Source organism: Nelusetta ayraudi, unplaced genomic scaffold (assembly GCF_046127955.1).
Source record: "Nelusetta ayraudi isolate G7.1 ecotype Tasmania unplaced genomic scaffold, CSIRO-AGI_Nayr_v1 ptg000042l, whole genome shotgun sequence".
Lineage (NCBI taxonomy): Eukaryota > Metazoa > Chordata > Actinopteri > Tetraodontiformes > Monacanthidae > Nelusetta > Nelusetta ayraudi.
This window is the reverse complement of record NW_027466092.1, coordinates 14,785,570-14,807,467: the sequence shown is the minus strand read 5'-3', so window position 1 is coordinate 14,807,467 and position 21,898 is coordinate 14,785,570. Positions and strand designations below refer to the sequence as shown.

The 21,898-nt window shown below is 44.2% G+C and overlaps 1 protein-coding gene across 5 annotated transcripts; it reads right to left on the bottom strand.

The window, feature by feature from the left end:
* Positions 1-610: 610 nt before the first annotated feature.
* kctd17 (potassium channel tetramerization domain containing 17) lies at positions 611-21,898 on the bottom strand. 5 transcript variants are annotated; one of them, XM_076034769.1, is made up of 7 exons: positions 21,380-21,893; positions 12,916-13,024; positions 11,561-11,652; positions 9,429-9,575; positions 7,312-7,437; positions 6,726-6,871; positions 611-5,492 (listed from the first exon to the last, which is right to left on the bottom strand). In XM_076034769.1, the coding sequence occupies exons 1-6, from the start codon at positions 21,752-21,754 to the stop codon at positions 6,767-6,769; spliced, it is 954 nt and encodes a 317-aa protein (XP_075890884.1). In that variant the 5' UTR covers positions 21,755-21,893; the 3' UTR covers positions 611-5,492; positions 6,726-6,766. The 5 variants fall into 5 exon arrangements, with proteins under 5 accessions (XP_075890884.1, XP_075890887.1, XP_075890886.1 ...); XM_076034772.1 differs by having other exon boundaries at positions 9,477-9,572; XM_076034771.1 differs by having other exon boundaries at positions 9,477-9,575; positions 21,380-21,891.

Genomic DNA, 21,898 nt, shown 5'->3' with positions numbered 1-21,898 from the left:
ACTTGCACCAAAGCCAATTAACACAAAGAAAGAGAGAACACAACAACAAAACATTAACATAACTACATGACTGTCATTCTTCCTCGAGAACTGCCTATATTCCTCTTAATTGCGTCATTACTCCGAATGTATGTGTGCACTGAAATTGAATATTGTTTTATTAGGATGCTTGAAATAGTGAATAGTGGAATTAAAGGTCTCATATCTTGTTCTTTTTTTTTTGGTTTTATTTCAAACCCCAGTAAAAGAGCTCTTTAACGCTCATTTTCCAATCAGTCATGAAGCAGTGAAACAAAACATTTGCTTGTCACTAACCTGGAAGAGGCATCGCGGGGCTGTCAGTGCCCTTTGTGACATCACAAAGGGTCTTTTTTTTTCCAGAAATGTATGTTTTTAGGACATACTTGCTAAATTATGGATTGAGAAAAATAAGTAAAGGATGTATTATTGGAACCTTTAAAGCTTTAGAATGAAACAACAGAGCAAATATGAGCACTTGCCTAAACACAGGATGTTTAATGGTTAACAGGTGTTAATTATTATTAAAATAAGTGTGTGGTGAATGAAGCGAGTTTATAATGTGCGCTTTAAAAAACAGGCTTTCCAAATCTTTTTTTTAAATCAAAAAGAACAAAGATTTATTATTTTGTTGAGAATGTTGACATTCATTTACATTGTACATACATATACAGTATATATATATATGTATAAAATGTTTTTTGTCCCACTGTTGAAACTGTGTTGTTGAGATCAGGCCCTGGTGGCCACAATTTAATAGGATCAACCCACACAGGCCCCTCTGATAGCATGTGCAGGTTTATCTGAGGCGTTAGGATGCAAATGTCACAAAGTTGTGTTTGGGGTGCGCACACACGCGCACACACTTACATATACACACACTGAGGCTCTACGGACAGAAGAAAGAAAAACAAAATCCAGCATCAGCTAAAAACAGTGCTTCATCCACAGCTGCCTGGCAGAATATATCTCCCCACCCCCTACAGAATAATGAAACAAATTGCAGAAACACACTAGTGGCTATTAACACAACGAACAGCAGAATAAAAATTCAACAAATAGATGACAAATTAAAAAAAAAAAAAAAGAAGTGGATCCAGCAGTCCAAAAAAAAGGAACGAGACTGAAATTATCAAATGACACGATGATGGATTTTCTTTGAGGGAAAAAGTGCTTCGGGTGGATTGTCTACTTAGTGAGAGAAATGTGTATGAAGACCAGAATATCCATGTTTCTTTACAGTGCTCAAAACCAATCATGGCAGTCTAAAAAAAAATCATCATCAAGTAGAAAAAGAAATAAAAACCATTCATAGTTGACAAAGACACGACTAAACTCCCTAAAGAGTGGAACCCCTATTTCTATTGATGGACCTAAAACATAGCGTATAAATTATACAGCATAAGTAGAAAAAAAAACTTACAAAAAAGGATGACAATGTACAGAACAGCTTGTTGTCTCCACACACACACACACACACACACACACACACACACACACACACACACACACACACACACACACACACACACACACACACACACACACACACACACACACACACAACTGTGTGTGCGAGTGTGCTTATTTAAGTGTCACTCAAACATCTTTGGAAAAAAACAAACATTCAAAGCAAAAAAAAAAAGTGCACTACAAGAAAATAAACACACACATACACACATGAACCTTGACTAGAGTACCCACACATAGACTCATATGTGAACAGAGCCATTAAAAAAAATGCATTTACATACAGCTTTGTTTATGAAGTCAGTCTTTTACCGTCTCATGTTTGAACTCAAGGCACCGAATAATCCGAGTTGCAGTTGACTCACAAGGAAGAAAAGGTGACGGACGCACGGCCATGTGTCGTGTAACATCAGGTGTGATTATCAGTACAGGTGAGAAACCACTGGTCACTCCATCATCTACTCTACTTCTTCCTAATTCCTCTAATAAGGTAGTGCAAAAATAAAAATAAAATGGTCCAGAAAAACACGTTTTCATTCTATTTTACATGGATAGATTTATATTACACACACACACACACACACACACACACACACACACACACACACACACACACACACACACACACACACACACACACACACACACACACATTGTATTTGCAGCCTTAAAAAAGTCACTAGTTAACTCTAGTTACTGTCTTGTCGATTGTCTCAGGTTGTTATTCTTAACAGCTTATTGCCTGTGCAAGAGCAGCTCGGCTGTGTTCTGTGTGTTTGTGTGCTGTGTGTCAGACTGGAGCTGCACGGGTGGTGGGATCAGACGTAAGCTGCTCACAGCCCACACCCTGTGTGGCTGCCGAGGTCTTAGGAGACACGAGGTGGCTTTGGCTCAGGCCCGAAGAAAACAACAGATTTAGGAAACAACCCACAATCAGTGCGGTTCTACCTCGCAGAGAAAGAAGAAGAAAAAAAAACAACAACCCCAGACCACGCTGAAAATAGCCCTGTCAATTATTTTGAAAGAAATGACTGCATGAACTTGGATTTGTGTGTGAGTGGCATTGTTTGTAACAATATTATAATATTATGACTGAATTCAATTTAAAAAAAAACCAAACAAGTGGCCGTACCCTGTCACTTTGTGCTCAAGATGAATTTAACCTCATCTTCACAGCATTGGGCTTGTATAGGGTAACAGAGGTGTCATTAGCATTTAAAGACCCAATGCACACTAACACTGGCTTGAAATGCAGTTTGGTCAGGCAGTCACTAACATTACATTGTTTGCAAAATGTTTGTGTACCATCAGATGCTAAGTTTAACGCACTGGGCATTTTAACTACCAGTTTGTTGGAATGTTTTGTCCGAATATTTTACCCTTTTATGGCGCAATGCCGCAAATTCACAACTTTCCTTTGGCACTGGGCTTAATGTGTTTTCTGGGGAGTGCAAGCCGTAGCAACCGGCGACCGACATCAGACACTCGCAGGTTATGACATCAACCGGTGGTATCACTCTGGACTAATCCCGCCTTTTACAGACCCAGAAATCAGCCCTGGCTAGCTGCGCTTCCTATACAGTACAAACCCCCGTTTGAAGACTCGAGTCGGATAGAATTTTTCAAACTGCGGTGCAGTTCCCACCAGCTGCCAACAGAGGTTGACAAAAGACACCTGTCACTGGCGTCGTGAGCGTTACAGCTGCACTGCGGCAGACTCCGCAGCTCGCTCTTATTTTTTTATTTTTTATTTTTTTAGCAGGAATTCTTCCTTTGCTACATCCGGGAGATGGCGCTCAGCCTCGCCTCCCGAGTCTTCCTCTCGCCACCTCTGGATGGAGGAGAGAAATGTTTTTCGTTTGTTTGTTGAATGCTGAACTCCCGTGGAGCCGCCTCTTATTTAATTGCTCCCACCCATCCACCCCCCCCCCCCCAAAAAAAAAAAATCTTAATGAAACAACATCTTTAGCCCTCTGTTTGCTAACGCTAATGTCAGCATTACGTCAGATGTCAGAGCTTTTTTAAAAGTTTGGAAGGAGGTAAAAATGAGTTTGCCCCAGAAGAGAGAGATAGGGAGAGAGAGAGAGAGAGAGAGAGAGAGAGAGAGAGAGAGAGAGAGAGAGAGAGAACAAACACCCAGCTGTTGTCACTCATATGGGAGGGGTATCTGCCCTTTGTGACAACACAAGTGGTCAACGTCTCAGTTGGTAGCTTGTGTTTTTGCACACTTTCTGATAGTGGAGATAATGAGAAATATGGACCTTTTTCCTTTTCTGGGATGTTTGTGGGGTTCTCTGACAAGCAAGGGACATATTATTTTTTTTAGAAAACACAGTTGAAGAGAATTCTGTATAACACGCAGGACCAGAATTTTGAGATTTGCGCTGCATTTCCACACATTTCCAGGCCCCAATCCTCCTAACCTTGCAATGCAGCTGGATCACTGAAATATTAATTCCAGAATCTAAAATGTCTTTTCATTTGTTTTTTGTTTTTGTCAGTGTCTGTATTAAAGAGCCAATCAGCGTGCTGAAGAGTCTACTGCAAGATACCCTTAAAAACCACAGAAATAAAGAACGGCCACCGTGAGCCAGGCTGCTGCAGCTCCATCACTGATCTTTCTTTCTTTCTATTTTAGAAGAACACAGAATGTGCACAGCTCGTTCCCACTTGCACAACAGCGAAGGCAAACATTTTCTCTTTATGTTGGTCAGCCAACATAACATGGTTGCTAGGCGCACAGATTTAATGCTTTTCAGTTTAAAAAAAAATCTTTGTTTTTTTTATTTCTTTTTTTTTTGCCTCTTCTACTTCACAGTTGGAAGAGAACACCTGCTCTCATGAGGAAATAGTGAAGATGCAAGACTTGTGTCCGACGGCCACACCAGTAAACGGCCGTGTTGTGCCATAAATCGTGGCAAAAGCTGAAAAACAGGCTGCCAAAAACCCAGCAGGGGTAAAGATAACGGTCAGAGTTTACATGATTCAGTAATAATAAGTCTTAATGCGATGATCGCTCACTTTGAATGTGAGCCCCAGTCTGATTAGGTAGAAAACCCTACTGGCGGAACATGATCTTAACCGGCTTCACATTGGAATAGCGCTGTGTGTGTGTGTGAACATGCTCGCTGAAGGCTTCCCTCATTGCAGAGTGACACACATTCGCTGCGACAGGGATCCTTGAGCTGACCCCACCTGCCTCGGCTGTTCCAAATCTTTTTATGAGTGGTTTACTGTGACTGTGGCAGACAGAGTCTACAGTGGTTTGACAACGTGGATACACAAACGAACTAACAAACCAACAACAAAAAAAAGGACCAATTTTGGAAATGCTACAGTCATTGTTGAAATACAGAGTTATTGTCACATTTATGATTGACTCTCTGACCAAAGTAGGGAGACATAGGATGTGCTGAGTGATTGTGAGAATCTCTCCACGTGAGTGGAACAAAATCTCGTTCCAGCCCAGATTGCAAAGATAAAAAAAAAAAAAAAATCACATCTCACCGGCGTTAAACCATTACGATCCCGAAACGCTCTGAAGTCGCTGGAGGTGAATTTTTATGAGCTCTTTATAATCCTCCGTTAATGATATGACGACCTGACACTAAATAATCAGTAATACTTGCTTCCAGCTCACTTCTGTCCACGGTGGATATAATCTGGATCTTTGGTTCTGATTTTACTAAGATCAATGACCTGCCTTGGCAATGTCCCATCGGCGCACAGTTAAAAACACCACTATCTCAAGAAACGACACAATCTCGACTGAAGAATGCTCTTTGATATTGCTGCAGCCGACTGGAAGAAAGCTCTTTTTTTTTTTGTGAAATCTTGTGCCTGGGTTTTTTTTGGTAGTCCTTTGAACTGATCACAAGACACTGCAGATCTATTTTGATGTAACGCACGGAAACACATCGTTCACGATGTCAAAAAAAGAAAACAGAGGAGAAAAAAAATGCAGTGTTGCGTTTCTACATCCGAGAGCCGTGGAGCTGGAAAAGCTGAAAGATGAAAGAAAAAGAGACGTTAGGACGCGTCGACGGCACACTGGAAACAGACAGTGTGTGCTGTGGTTGGATGATGGCGACGATGTGAATGGAGACACGATGAGCGCAAATGACCCCAGCGGTGCTTTCAATGGCTGGAACAGGAATAGAAACAAACATTGTCTAAAGGAGATCAGCTGTATTTGTATGTGTTGTGTCCATTTAATATTTGAAAGCTCCGTGTGTGTGTGTGTGTGTGTGTGTGTGTGTGTGTGTGTGTGTGTGTGTGTGTGTGTGTGTTTGTGTGCGTGTGTTGCGTATTGTGCAGAGTGTGTAGACAGAGTGGGGAAGGACAACTAGCACTGCTGCTGCGCTAAAAGGTCAGAGATATTTCATGTCACAGCATCGGTAATGAAGCCAGCCACAGAGGGCGATCGATAGCAGCGGCTCACAGCGCCGGGTCACGCCTGCGGCCCGGAGACGGCTGCACAGAACCCAAACTGAGTGTGCTTAGTCGACAGTGGCTGCTTTTTTTTAAAATGTGAAAAAAATTCAGGGGTGAGATTTGTCTTTTCAAGCTTTTTCAATTCTTCCAATTTTAGTGGAAATGGTCCATCTTACATTTTCACAAATATAATAGAAAATATTTGCTCAAAATGAGCCTTTTTTTTTTAAGTGAAAGCAGATATAAGCAAATAAAAGCAGCACCAGATGCGGCTCTACTTTTAACTGGCCCACTTTTCTGAAACTGTGTGCCTTGTGAAACACGCACTTCTGGAAATCAGCCATTTAAGATGTCACAATGGGCACTGCTATCTCTGAGAGCATTTTGTTTTAGTCCAAGCTTGTGGAAGGTATAACAAAGAATTCAATTTTAGTGGGAAGCTGAAGGCGTTTGTTGTTTCAATGTTAAGACTGCAACTGCCTTTGCCTGTCTTTCAATACCAAAAGCGCAAAACGGTCGATAGTTTTGCTCAATTTCGAGGTTTTCCTTGTAGACGCACTGCATTTGTTTGTTTGTTTGCTTGTTTGAACTGTGAACCAGTGTGCTGAAGAGAAGTCAAGACCTGGAGGTCAGAACTCAATGCAGTGCCATGAAACAGTGCAGCAGACATCACACACAGAGAAACACACACACACACACACACACACACACACACACACACACACACACACACACACACACACACACACACACACACACACACACACATCTAGCAGCTCTACCCACTAAGCGCAGGTCCTCACCCAGTCCAGCCTGCCTCGGGGAACAAAGAAACATGACTCCCTCATTGCCTAAGCCACTCATTGGGTGCGGTATCTCTCCCTCCCTCCTCCTCATCCTCCTCCTCCTGCTCATCCTTCGCGGCATCCTCCTCCTGCATCTCTGCCAGCTTCGCTCGGCACGAGAAGGAGAACACAAAATAAAAGAACAACAAAAACAAACGAACGGACAGGACAGAAAGAAAAAATAAAGATGAACATGGCGATGAGTGTCAGCGGCGACAAGGCTGATAGGTAGTCAATGAGGAGATGGAGAAGATATAGGTCAATATATCCAGGTGGAGAGTGGGAGATGACGGGTGAGAGACTGGAGGACAGAGCAGGAGTGAGAGGAAGAGCTGAGTGAAGGATGGAGGGATGGATGGAGGGAGGGAAGGTTTTGTGAATGACATTTTGAAAGAGGGCACTGACATTTGGAGCGTTTCAGTAGAGACGATCAAAGCACTTCCACTTCAATGATGAATGGAGAGACACACACGTGCACACACACACCCACGGCGTATCATTCTATGTGTGTATGTGCGTGTAAGAGAAGCATGCAGAGACTCACCTTGGTCTTGTGGCTCTGCTCTGTCCCCAGACCCGAGCCGGGAGTGTGCAGCTCCTTGGACACCACACACAGAAACTCAGCCTGGTCCTCGGTCCCGTAGCTGTACGACGAGCCGATGTTCACCATCTGGGGAGAGGAAGAGCAGAAGGAGGAAGAAGAGCAGGAGGAGGAGGGAGAGGAAGAGGAGGTGGAGGAGGAGGGGAGACGGGACGTTGGGAGACGCAGGGAGGGGAGAGAGGACAGACGCAGAGTGAGTGTGTGGACACTTCACAGCAGGGACGACAACACAGCTGGAGATCAAAACACTGTCAGTGTTTTCAGACCCGAAGGTAACATCCATCAATCCATCAGTCCATCAGTCCATCAGTCCATCAGTCTATCAGTCCATCAATCAGTCCATCCTGAGGATCTGGCTCACTTGATGGATTGAATTGTGTCAGGAAAACTATTTGCAATCACATTTCGATACTAAGCATGTCACACATCCCCTTAAAGAGACTGGAAGTTGTCCACTTTAAATGTATCATTAAAGAAAACGATCAAAGGCCCCTAATTCAGTAACATTTACTTTGTCCTTTACATGTGTCAAAGACTGGGGAGAAAAGTCTGTCCTTGAGTTTGGCTTTATTCACTTATCAGAGTGTGTGTGTGTGTGTGTGTGTGTGTGTGTGTGTGTGTGTGTGTGTGTGTGTGTGTGTGTTAAAACAGTCAACTTCTGTACATCAGGCCTATGTGATGTCACAAAGAGCACTGACACTTCCACCAGGCTGGTGACACCACCACCAGCCAAGCCCTGGTCCTGCCCTTGTCTAGTTTTTGATAGTAAAGCATCAGTTCTAGCAGGAAGCTAATACCGAGTGTTCAGTGACAGGCTGCAAACATAGGGCTAAATATGCTAGGATCTAAAAAGGTCCTGTCAGAACCAATTGTGCCACGCTGTTCCTGGTTCAGAGAGTGATGATGTGGTCGTCAATCTGTGGATATTTTAGATGTTGGATCCTAGAATGTAAAAAGGCTGCTGAAACATTGAGAGTGAAGTTAATGAAGTCGGCAGCTTGTGCTCTTTAATTCCTGTTTTAGCGAATTGTTGCTGTGACACAATCGATCGCTGTACATATGCGGTAAAGTATATACCATTGACTTGTCATGTATTTATTAAAGATGGATGCTAAAACCGGGTCTGAACAGAGAAATCCCATACTTCTCATCATGCGTCATGGTGGATTGGGGATTAGAGGGTTCAGCATTGGGCTTAAATAAAAACCCAAAACAAAACAAAACAAAACAAAATAACATAAAAAGCCTTTGTTACTTGTGGGAGCAGCAAAACAAACAGCTGGGCAGCTTCAGCAGCAACCAGTGCCAATCAAAGCTGTGCAGCAGCATGCAGTGGAATCCAGGGCCAAAGCAGCAGGACAGAGGGGATTATAATAAGCAAATTAGTGATAATGCAATAAATTATAATGTATCGTGATTCCTAGGCTGCAGGTAGAAAACACTGACTTTTAAACTATCGCAATGAAAGTTGAACTGTTGTACAGCCAAATGCTGCCGTGTGTTCGCAGAATATTGAGGGTCAGTGCTGATATAAATACTGGTCTAACCGTTTTGGGCGTTTATGGATAATTGGTGGAAAAAAGAACAAAGAGATTAATCAGAACTAACTCCGCAGGTCAATTCCAAATATGGAAATGACCTACCCGCTTAACTGTAACCTACATCATTTTACACACGACTTGTGTTCCTGCTGTGTTACTTCTAAATGGAGTGTATGGAGAACAGAGAGCGACTGCATCCAGCTTCTCCAGGATAGCTGCAGGTTGTGCGATATTTCTGGTTTCTGAACTCTTCAAGCTATATACCAAAACTGACTGATGATTTTGAGGTGGCATGTTTTCTTTCTATCTCGCAGAGTGCAACTGAGAAATTACAATTACAAGAAATTACAGGTACAACAGTGAAAACTGGGCATTGGCGATTAAGGGAGTGCAGATAACAAGGCTGAGGTCAGGTGAGGTCAGGGCCAGGGGGGTGGAGGACAGTTGGTGGGAAGAGGAGGGGGAGGGGTAAGGAGGGGTCGAGATCGAAGGCTCAGCAGCAGCGTGAGTCCAACCCACAGTCCAGAGCAGTCCGGTGCGGGGCTTTCTGCAGGCGCGCACGCTGACCTGCTCAAACTTCCAGCCGTCCGACATCGTGGAGACCATCTGGGTCAGCTCCTCCTCCTGGCACTGCAACACTCGGTAAACATGCTTGGGCGGCACCTGCTGAGGGACGAGAGAGGAAGAGGAGGAGGAGGGGGAAAGAGGAAGAGGAAGAGCAAGGGGGGGAGAGGGAGGAGGAGGAAGAGAAGAAGAAGATACAGATGCAGAGGTCGAGTTAGAATTAAAGCTGAAAACACAAGCAACACAATTACGAGGAAAATTTAAACTTATTGTTGCACTGATTGACCTAGAAATATGTAACGGTTATCCATCCATCCACCCACCCATCCATCCATCAACCCATCCATCCATTTTCAATACCCGCTTCTTCTCCTGAACTCAGGGTCTTGAGGTTCTGCTGGAGCCTCTCCCAGCTGTCATAGGGTAAAGGCAGGGTGACCCCCTGGACAAGTGGCTAGTTCATCAGTTCAGGGCCACATAGAGACAAACAACCACTCGCACTCACACCTACGGACAATATAGAGCTTCCAATTCACCTCACATGCATGTTTTTGGAGTGTGGAGGAAGCTGGAGAACCCGGAGGGAACCCACACAGACACCAGGGAGAACATGCAAACTCCACACAGAAAGGTCCCAGAACCCATGACCTTCTTGCTGCGAGGTGGCAGCGCTAACCACTGCACCAACGTGTCGCCCTTTTACGGTTATGTAATCAGCAAAAATGTATTGAGATTAAATTGTTATGAGGCAAAATCTAGAGAATAGAGACACAAACATGCTTCTCTCCCCTCCCTCCCCCACCAACAATCTCATTCACACAGCCATCGCTGAGGGATGAACTGTGGCAGTCAGTGAGGCAAGCAGAGGGGCAGCACATCTGCTGCCTTAATATCTTAGCGGCACATTCAACCTGGGGCGAACGTGAGCGGCGGGTCTATTGAAGTACAGTAGCAGGCAGCCGCAGTGGGGGTGCGCTGTGGAGATTATGTAAGCAGCCAGTGCAGCCATGCTGAGAAAAGAAGGAACAGAGGAGAGCGGCTCTCTGCAGTGAAGCAGAGGAGGGTGAAATCACCGGCAGAGAGGAAACGACGGAGGCGGACCAGCTCGGTGGCTCGCACCGTCACGTGTAGCGCGGTGCGAGCCACGCAGACTCGCCGCGGAGGAGACGAGAAGAGAGGGAGGGAAGGAAAAGAGAGGAGAGGGAGTGAAGGAAAAGAGAAAAGAGGGCGTGAAGGAAAAGAGAAGAGAGGGAGTGAAGGAAAACAGAAGAGAGGGAGCGAAGGAAAAGAAAAGAGAGGGAGTGAAGGAAAAGAGAGGAGAGGGAGTGAAGGAAAAGAGAAGAGAGGGAGTGAAGGAAAAGAGAAGAGAGGGAGTGAAGAGAGGGAATGAAGGAAAAGAGAAGAGAGGGAATGAAGGAAAAGAGAAGAGAGGGAGTGAAGGAAAAGAGAAGAGAGGGAGTGAAGGAAAAGAGAAGAGAGGGAGTGAAGACAGGGAATAAAGGAAAAGAGAAGAGAGGGAGTGAAGGAAAAGAGAAGAGAGGGAGTGAAGGAAAAGAGAAGAGAGGGAGCGGAGCACAGTAGGCGTGGAGGAAGTGTCTGCGAATACGCCTGTGAGGATGCTCCCTATCAATGTTCTCCAGTAAACTAAAAAAAAATGCCATGACCTCCACAGAATTTCTTTTTTATTAAAAAAAGTAATTTTCTGGTGAGGTCACAAAGGGAGATATACCTCTCCACCTAGCTTAGGAATGACATTTTCCCCCACTTGTTTTTCCCTGATGACGTCACCTCATCATCAGCCCTGTTCTTGTCCCCCTTCAAACATTGTGGAAGGTAAAGAAGCACTGGTCTTATAAAACCAGGCGTTTTATGGCAGGAGACAACAAACAGAGGGCTAAATATGCGTTTATATTTATATGTGTAGAGATTCAAAGCATTTATTTATTTATCTATCTTTGGATGATAATAAATAATACTTCACTGGAACATTGAATGAAAAGACTCGAGAAGGGCACAACATGCGACCTTTCAAAATTCGAACAGACCATACGTCATCTTCATCGAGAAGAAACCTCTCGTGTCAATACCTGTGTGGCTTTAGAATCCCTCTCCACAATCCTCTCCTTGATCAGCTTGATCAGTGGGGTGATGTTGTAAAACTCAGCCTCCTCCAGGACGCCTGGGAACGAGAAGAACAGCCTCAGCCCATTAAAGTATCATTACACACAGGACACTGTATATTCTACATTAACGTGCTACTAGAGGCTGGCAAATGAGAGACTGGAATGCCATTGAAAGATGCAGTAAAGAGAAAATTCCTTGTTTCCATCTAAACTACATTAAAGGTCAAGTGTGTAATATTTGGATAATTTTGAAGAAGAAACAGCGACATCAAGTGGTTGCATTTCAGACTACAGTGTTCTTTCATCCCCCCAAGTTTGCCAGCGAACTACGGTGGCTGCGCACACAATCCTGGATACCTTGTCTACCTTCTTCTTCATTGGTTTATTAGAAGATGCGAGCGTTCACCCAAAATACTAAAAGCGCTGTCAGGCAGCTGGATTGTCCACACTGGGTTTACTATTTGCTACAAAACGTTTGATGGTTCTGTGATCACGCCCCAATATCTTAGATATTTCAAGTGTGCCGCATCCCTCTGAAAGACTTTTTTACAATATTTGACTTTTCAGAGTCAGTCAAATCTCTTTTTTGGCCCATTTTTCCTGAGGAGAAGAATCTGCCTAATAATTATGCACACCTTGATATAGGGCGTTGATCTCCTTAGGCCACACCCTCTCTCGTTACACAAATACACATCATCTAATATGCATTATATCCTCTTAGCATTCAAGTTTATACAGCTTGGGGTTGGAAATTAAGGATAAAATGATGATATAGTCAAAATAGTCACTTGCCTAATAATTGTGCACACAGTGTATGTATATATATATATATATATATATATATATATATATATATGTATATATATATATATATATATATATATATATATATATGTATATGTATATATATATATATGTATATGTATATATATATATATATATATATATATATATATATATATATATATATATATATATATATATATATATATATATATATATATATATATATATATACACACACATATATATACATATATATATATACACACACACACACACACACACACACACACACACACACACACACACACACACACACACACACACATATATATATACATATATATGTATGAGAACTGTTCTATGGGTAGGAAATTACTTTTATTGTACTGCGAGTATACACTTTTATTAATATATTCATGGGCAGTTTATTAAGCTTTTACCAATATGAAAACCGTAAATCAGGAAAGATATTACACACAGGAAAAAAAAGACTGATGCGGGTCAAGTGAGCAGCATGAGAGTGTGTCACAGACCTTCTTCAGCCAGCTCTTTGTTGTAAACCAGTTTGCCATGCCGCAGGTAGTTGAGGATGGGACCAAAGTAAGTTGGGTCTCTGTCGATCACGTAGGCTCCCGTCTCATCCTGCAACACATTAAGACATGGAAACGTGCTTAGTCAGCACTTCATACCAAACATTCCGTGGCTTCTCAGTGAGCTGTTGACTCCTCAAACACTTCCCCAAAGCTTTGGAATTTTTTCCTTGCAATCTTTTGAGTATTTTTAGATATAAAACCTCACCACCTTGGGAGGGTGGGGGTGTAGAAAACAAAACAAAAAACATCCCGGACGGCTATTTTCATCTTGCCAAGGCAGCTCTCGCTGCCCAGGGGTGGATGGACATCAGTGGGATGAATTTGCACGACAACAAAAGACAGTTCCGTGACTTGACCACAATGAGTTTTGTTTGCGACTCTCCTGGGGTCAGGGTTTGTGTTTTGCATCTTCTTTGAGTGTGTTTCCACCAAGAAGAAAATCTAGGCCAATCATCAAGTCAGAAATACATTAAACATTTTAAATACATGTATAATAATACATATCTTAAAAACAATACTGTACTCAATCAACAAAGATGTGACTTCAGATGCTGTGGTTTTGTCAAAATGCCGGAATCATAGAAGTCACTTTGGCATTTGTTTGTTCTTTAAATGGTCCATGAAAGGCTTCCTCCCCTCATACGCGCCTTTCTCACGAGACTTTCCTCCAGCAGTGCAGCTGAACAGACGTGGCAGCTTGCGCTGACGCTCCAGCAGCCACTTCCCTGGCTGGAGTCCACGGCCCCATTCTCACAACCACGCCAGAGTCCCCGAGTCTCCCTGGCTACTGAAGCGTGGTGACGTCTCGCTAACGTACAACCACGCACGCACGCAGATATGCGCACGCGCTCTACTCTTGCTCATGACGAGCACTTAAAAGTAGAAGAGAACCACATGTCGACAGGAAATGTGTGGGACAAGAGGCTGGAGCCTCGTCCGTCCACAGTGTGCGTGGTGGCCACAGGGTCTCTTTGGCCTCTATGGCCACAGAGTGTGTTTTAGTGTGCGTTTGGCTGATGGCGAAAGAGAAATAATCACTTTGGCTCAATAGCAGAAGCTGATTTATTCACATGACTGATTCTTTTTATGGCAGCGCTGAACCAAAAATAGCCAACCTCCGCCTCCAGCAGCATCCTGCACCCGGGCACGTTATCGCTTTTATTTCTGGCTTCTTGCTAATCAAGATGCAACGTTCACTCATACTGGAATGTTCGGAGGACTTTCTAGTAGGAATTACGAGTTATCGTGACGGCTCCCGCCGGATACAAACATTTTTAACACTTTAACCAGAAAAGGCAAAAATCTTCACACGTCTGTTTCCTCGGCAGGTGCGTCAGAGGGTGACAATTAAGTCCAAATTAAACGACAACAAAAAAATTCCCGCACAACCGAGTGTGGAGAACTTCAATATTAAATATCAACAATATCAAAATACAATCAGTGGAAACAGCATCAATATACATATACATTATATAAAGTGCAATGAATGCATGTAATAAATACTAAGCTGTCGTGACTGGATACATTAGGTCCTAATAGAAGTTAATGGCTAATGATCACAGTAAGAAAAAATAAATATAACAGATACAGTACATAGCCAAAATATAGAAAAATAAGAAAATCGTAGAAAGAGGAACTTGCATTTCAACCAAACATTTTTCACCTGAAGTGAATTTTGCATAGATAGTCAGATCAAACAATTAGGAGAGGTATAAAATGCAATACAACTAGAAAAAAAACAAAAAAAAAACATTGCAATATAAATAAATTCTGCATTGAAAGGACTGGAGCGCGTGACGTGTGTAAATAAAAAAAACAAACACCTTTTGACCTCTGACCTCGAGTGGCCTGCGTCGCTGCTGTTCCAAAGTACAGAGGAACTTCAGAAAAACGCAAATAAATGGTTGTGCAACGCATTCCACAGCCCGTACGAACCTCATAAAAGTGTACTCCAGAAAAGTGTTATGAATGCCGCCATTATGAAGGCCTACAGACCTTCGTCGCCAGTGTCGGACTCAGGAGAAGTGTGCTTCAAGGCAACACAGTGAGTGAGGTGTCAGGGGAAGGACAGAGGGGGAGGTAGAGGACGGGTCCGTCACACTTTCTCCGTTGGAGCCGAAATTCAAGCAATCACTGCTGGCACAGAGTAGAAAGACGAGGGAAACCTGCAAACCCAGCAGGAGGGATTTTTGCAGGTCAAACGATAGTGGAGGATTGAAACAGGTGAAAAGAGTTACGCCACGAGGAAAAAAAATCTTTTAGTAGGTTTAACAATAATAAAATACAAATGGATAAGATTACATCTACATAGAGTGACAGAAAGACACTATGAAATACACAAGAGGATGAACACGGGAAATTTCCGACATGGTTTGTGCAGTGGACAAAGAAAATATGAAATGGGATATGACGGTCAAGAGCTTCTGAGGAAGACAATAAGGATGTTAAAATGTGGAGACTTAGAATAGAATAAAAGACCTTAATTGAAATTTGCATAATTACGACATCAAACTGTATAGTGCAAAAAGATGGAGAATTATATTAATCAAAGGAAAATAAATGCAGCATCTTGTCTAGCACAGCAAGGCTTCATCTTGTCATTTCTGTTGCAGTTCTTTGTGAATATATATATTGTGCATCATACTGTTCTAATGATGCATTCCAGGTGTAATTATTACACTAAAGAAACGGTCGCAGCACGGAGCTGACAGGGAAGCAAACAAACACTGGCTGTACTTAAAGGGACGGAGTCATCATGACTTGACTTGACAGCGCTGGCACGACAACACTGGCAGAAATGCTTCCTGGACGTGTTGCAGCACGGTTGCCCTCCCGCTCCCTAACACTGAGTCAGTAATTACCTGCGATGGCAGACTCGCTCACACTCACCATTACCGACTTATATCCAGAGTGGTATGAAGAGCTGTGGTGAGGGCACAATCAGTAAAGTCACCAAGTTACAGAACATTGGCTCAAGGACACAAGACGTGACTGCAGCGTCCCTCTGCTGAGGCCCCGGCAGCAAAGCTGAGGCCTCCAACACAAACAGGCACACACGCCTGTTACACTGGGCCTGTCAGCTCCAAGAACGTCGTATAATGTCTCATTGTGCCCATGTTCATATATACTGTGGACTGCAGTGCAACACCCAACAGATGGTTTATTTAGCCCAATGTGTTTACAGTCTCCATCGCAATCACTCGGGTTTTAACTTCCTGCTAGAACTCCTCATGCCTGCAGGGGCCCTAAAACACAGCAAGCACACAGAGCTGCAGTCTGCAGCGAGGCAACACCACAGTCAGCCAACGCACGCAGCCAGAGCCACATTCCGGCTCTTGAACATCGAGAGGTGTGCACTGGTTCCAGTGTAGGGACAGTAGTAGAGTAGAAGGTAATGCTCATTTGTTTCCTCAAGATCAATACCTACGGGGATGACATAACGTTGCGAGTGTCAATTCCTTTACACCAGGTGCGTCAAAGTCAATACACACTGGGGCCAAAAATGTAAAACTAGGACAAAGTCGCGGGCCGACACTGATATTTATAGAAATAAAAGTGACTTTTTTAATATGGACCCAAACAAATTTTGCTTCTAACTAAATATATGGAACCAGTAAAGCTTAATACTAAGAAATAAATAACTTGCACAAATGCAAAATTTCAAATAAAAAAAACTCATCAAATTATAATTTTAATTTGCAGCCTTCTGATTTAAATTTCAACAGTAGCCTTTTTTCCACATGTTAATAATAAATTTAAAAATAAAATAACAACAAGAACCAATTAAGTCAAAACATTATCCTTCAATGAACGTCTTGACCTGATTGACGCACCAAAATACCAGCAGAGCTTTCTGGGACGACTGGTGATTGCCCAAGTTTACCGACTATGTTTTCTTACAAAAAAACATCTCGGAGCAGAGATTAGGTCATAATTCCAGTCCAGACATGTGTTGGAATCCACATCGACACTCTCCAAAAGAAAAGAAAAGAGACGGTAGGGGTAGGGCCATAGCGGTGTTGAAGCATTTGTGCCGATGAAAGTCAGCCTCATAATCTCGCTGGTGTTACCTGCTTGTGATAAACCACCGCTAATCATCACAGATCTGCCATAATACGACGGTATGTTTATCAACTGTGGCGGGAAGCTGTGTGGTGGCCGATGAGCCGACAGCGTCCACACTGCACCTCGGCTTCTTAACATAATTGGCTCTGGATGGTGTTAGGTCAGCTTCAGTGGCATTAGCCCCAGATCGGACCGGCTGGGTTTGGTTCAGCGCCGGGGCACAGCAGCTGAGGTGTCTGTAATCTCATTTAAATGGTCACACACTGCCAGACGGCATGCGTGTGTGCATGTGTGTGTGCATGCGTGCGTATTTAAACCTAGCCAAAAGAAGAGGGGGAAAAACAGTCAGGAGCTGAGATCTGCAAACATCAGTAGATTAGAGAGACACCAGAGCGGATAAAAATCAGCTTCTGAGATGAAAGACAACAACACCGGCTTAAGCTGCTTCATTTTAGGTTGGAGGTAGGGGCGTCTCCTTCTCAAGGTGGCACCTGTTGAGTTTCCACCGGCTCATTAGCTACGGCACGCAACTGTTAACTGCATATGTCTAATCTGTTTATGTCTTTACGTCCGAGTGCACAGTTGGTGAGAGAAGTGGGTATGACTGATTCTTCTTCTGGGGTTCTGGGATTTTACAGCTCAAAAGTCACTCGTTCTGAAGGGCGTTCCTCCAGTGCTTTCACTCCCTGCTTTTTATTTCCGTAATTTCCCATAATGGTTGCGAAAACAAACTCCTAATAGCCAGCGGCCTCTCCGCCATCCATCTTACCAATCTAAAGTGTTTTCAGTCGGTAAGTCTTAACCTTGAAGAACCAATCATAGTCCTCCCAAGTCTATTTCGAATGATGGGACATTTCCAAAAAAAAACAAAAAAAACTGTTGTACAGAAAACAGCTGCGGTTCAAGTCGAGTGTTGGAACCAGAACCACACTTTCCTCTGTTCTGATCCATGAAGCCAAGAGAATGTACGTCCAGCACGAAACAGGAAACACTGTGTTTGTTGACAGTCAGACAGACAGCTGGAGGCCCAAAATAATAATAATTCATAGAGAAAACAACTCAGATGGAGAGAGAAGACGTCAGCAAAGCACCTTCACAAACTCCTGCAGGATCTTCATCAATCCTCAGCCGCCCCATGAGGCCACTGCTACGTCAAAACCAAGAGGACTGGGACCAAAAAAGTAAGTGTGTTTGTAAATAATGGTTGCAACTAAACAGATTAGTGTGAATGTTGGAGTGGAGCCTCAGTCTTATCAGGGACAGAAGGCTTTTCTGTGTCATAAGTGAACCAAAGAATTGCCATAACGGTATTTCCATATCACGTCGCTTCATTCCAGATTGACTGTGGCAGAGCTTAGTAAGAGTGCAGGCATCGTGATGCCCATTGACTCACAGGGAAATAAAGTCAGATTGGTCTCCTCAAGTGAGATTCATCCTAAGATTCTGGGTTTTCGTTTGCATGGGTTTTGAAAATTCAAAACCTTTAAATCATCTCTTCCGGATGGACGTGCAAAAGAAGAGGATAACTCCAATTGGGTATTTGCCATAAAACATGTGTTCTTCGATCCTGGGAGAAACTAGAGGGAAAAAATGCAAACTCCTCCTCCACCAGGACACTGAATCCAGGAGCTTCTGGCCATGAGGCGGCCTTCACCATGCTGCTCCCGGGTCAAACCTCAGGACGAGGATGAGGAGCCTCACCGACTGCTCCGTTCCTCTTTCTTCAGAGGACTGCATCATTTTTGACAGAGGAACCAACGTAAAAGCCTCTCGAGACTCAAGATTTTTCGATTAAGCAGACAAACAAGCGATGAAATATTCTTATTGGTAGTGAGTCAGCAGCTGGAAGCCACGACGAGGAGAGGACGATGACAACAGGGAGAGTTGGAGCGGTGACTGACAGCGGATGTAGGGAGATGTAGGTGTGTCATTATGTTTGTGTAAGTGTGTGTGTCCGTGTGCACGTGAGATAAGAGAGAGCGAGAGAGAGCTCCAGCGTGAGAGTTGAGTCTTCAGGCAGAGTGTGGGGGAGCTCCTGACGAGTGGAGGCAGAAGGTCACATGGGAATATTCTTTCCACAGAGCCTAGCGGAGCGGTGAGGGAACAGTCAGAGGCTGTTGGAGCAAAAAAAACCTCCTGAGTCATGTTTGGGTACTTGTTTTCAGGCGTCTGGCTGCAGGAGTACATGATCAACGGAGACATGTGACCCCATTTGAAATACCATGTAAAAACACAGCCTGCGGATACACAGCATGTGTGGAATAAGGATAGACAGAATGCTAGATCATTTAAGAATATTTTTGGTGGAAATGTTTGTTTAACTATTCATATTTACAGTTCAATGTTTTATCACTATCGCTCAATTCAAAAGATTATCAGGCTAGCAACAGATATCTGCTCTGCCACACCAGGTGGAAAGTTTGGTTTCCCAATTCACGATTTATTAATCCAACACATCCAGGGAGACGATGTGGGCGAGGATCCTTCAGTGATGTCTTTTAACGTTAAAATGCCATCCAGTTCCGATAAACCGGCCGCCAGATCCGCATCTATGACTGCCGCTTGAGCAGAAGCCATTGTTTCCAACTGCGGTGGCTTCTTCTTCTTCCTCTGTGTTTTCTCACAGCAGCTTGGAAGGGTTGCTCCTCGCCCTCGTACTTCCCACTCCATTATCCATGAAGGAAAGGAAGTCGACTGGTTACGTTAAGTGGGCTGACGGTGGAATAAGACCGATGAAGAACACTGTACTGTGTTTCACTGCATATCGATGGCACAGTGTTTAAAAGCCCGGCCCTAGATGGTCTTGCGTTACAAAGAGATGTTCGACATTTGAAAAGATCTGTATTTGGACCAATACACTTTATACTTCAATAGTATTGCACATTTTGAGAACAATACATTTTTCTCTGTTAATGCTCATTTTGCAAAAGGACATTTTTAATATTTTAGATAATCAACAGTACTTGTAAAGGGATGCGTTTCTTCCGTTCTTTGCTGCTAATTAATTTACCTAGAGGATGGGTGGAGCTCTATTACAGCTGTATTGTGTTTTCATTCCACTGGATCCCTAATTTTCCCTCGGGATCACTAAAGCAATTATCTCATTTGCTCTATTCTAAAATAGTCTATTCTAATCTAATCTCATCCAGCAATCTTTAGTATTTCTATAATGATCTGGCTATACATCTGGTAGGGGGTCTCTGTTTTCCTTATGGAAATCATCTTTGGCAGGTGTTTTGTTGTTTTTTGGTGGAGGGGACACACACATATCTACACTGGACTCCTGGCTGCACGGAAGCCTGTTCCCATCGTACAAATTGCACATCAAAGGCTTGGAGATGAGAGAATCCTACATAATTCATGGGAGCTTCTGCCCACTTCAGTGTGTGTTCATCCTGCATGTGACTGGGGGGGATACAATGTGTGTGTGTGTGTGTGTGTGTGTGTGTGTGTGTGTGTGTGTGTGTGTGTGTGTGTACGTGCGTTTCCCTCCTCTCCATAAGATGCCAGCTGTACGGCTAGTGAGTGTGCAGCACCCTGCGGAAGAGGAGGCACGTGTTCATCCATCTGACTCGCTACATTAACACTGCAAAATGAAGCCGAGACACACGGAGGAGGAGAGGAGAGGAAAGCAGGGGAGAAGAGAGGAGAGGAGAGGCTGCACACGAGACAATCTACACCTAGTCTGCAATTCCGGTCCAGAATGAACTCACAGTAATTGATTACAAGACACTGTAGACAACAAATAACACAATTTCGTTGTAATATAGTAGGAAAAACGTGCTTCTCCTTCGGTGGCAGATCCAACAGTGATTCTCATCCTGAGAGCATCAGACCTGAGGAGTTCGTGCCATGGCATGCACAAATATTCCAGCCAATCCCCGAGTCAGGTTTGATAAATGCCTATCAAAATAAACGGTGGCGCTGGAATTTCTCACTTGGAAATTCCAACCACGTACAGGAGCAAGAGCAAAGAGTCACACCTATGTTAGCCCGCTATACTGCCAGCCAATGAGTCACTGCTGGTCTGCTGTGACCCTCATAGTGGATTTTCCATCACATTTGTCGCCACACAATGTCAACCAGTCATTTCATACTGATAATATTCAAGTGTAACAGCATTGCAAGGCTTTTATTCCAGACCCCAATATGTGAAATGGATTGGCTAACAAAACCAAGCGACATATATTGCAGCAAAACTTTAGATGGTGAATCAGTCATGCGTGTTAAGTATCCGCCGCGGGCTGAGTGTCTGGTTGAACAAAAGCAGTGGTCATTGTAGTGGTGTATTAGCTGGGTGGTGGTGGTGGGGGTGGAATGGTGTTCGGACCGGACTCACCGTGTCCGAGTGCAGGTCCTGCTGCTGGCACAGCCGATACAGGAACGAAGTTTGCTCCTTGAGCAGCGTCTGCCGCGTCGTGAGGAACACGGTGCCGCCGACGTTCAGCCGGACCCACTTGCCGCTGTTTCCGCCGGAAGGGTTGATCGCCGAGCCGTTGCCGAGGCTCTGCGGCGACGTCGTCCCACCGCCGCTGCCGCCGCCGTCCGAGGCGCCGGCGGTGGCGGTGGTCGCGCCTTCCCCCGCCTCGCTGTCTTTGTTGTTGTTGTTATTGTTGTTGTTGTTGCTGTTGTGTTGTTGGCGGCAGCCGCCGTGGCGCGGCGATGGCGCGGCCACGCTCGCCGGCTCCCGCTGCTCGTCCGCCGGGGTCGCCATCAGGAAACGGCCGCGAAGACACCGAAGGGAAGACGAGCGAGAAGGGCGACCGTCCGTTCGTGACCGCCGATACCTCGGCTGCTTTTGTCCCGCCTCTCGCCAGCCGACAGAGCGCCACGCTCCGCCCCCACGCCCCAAAAGCCG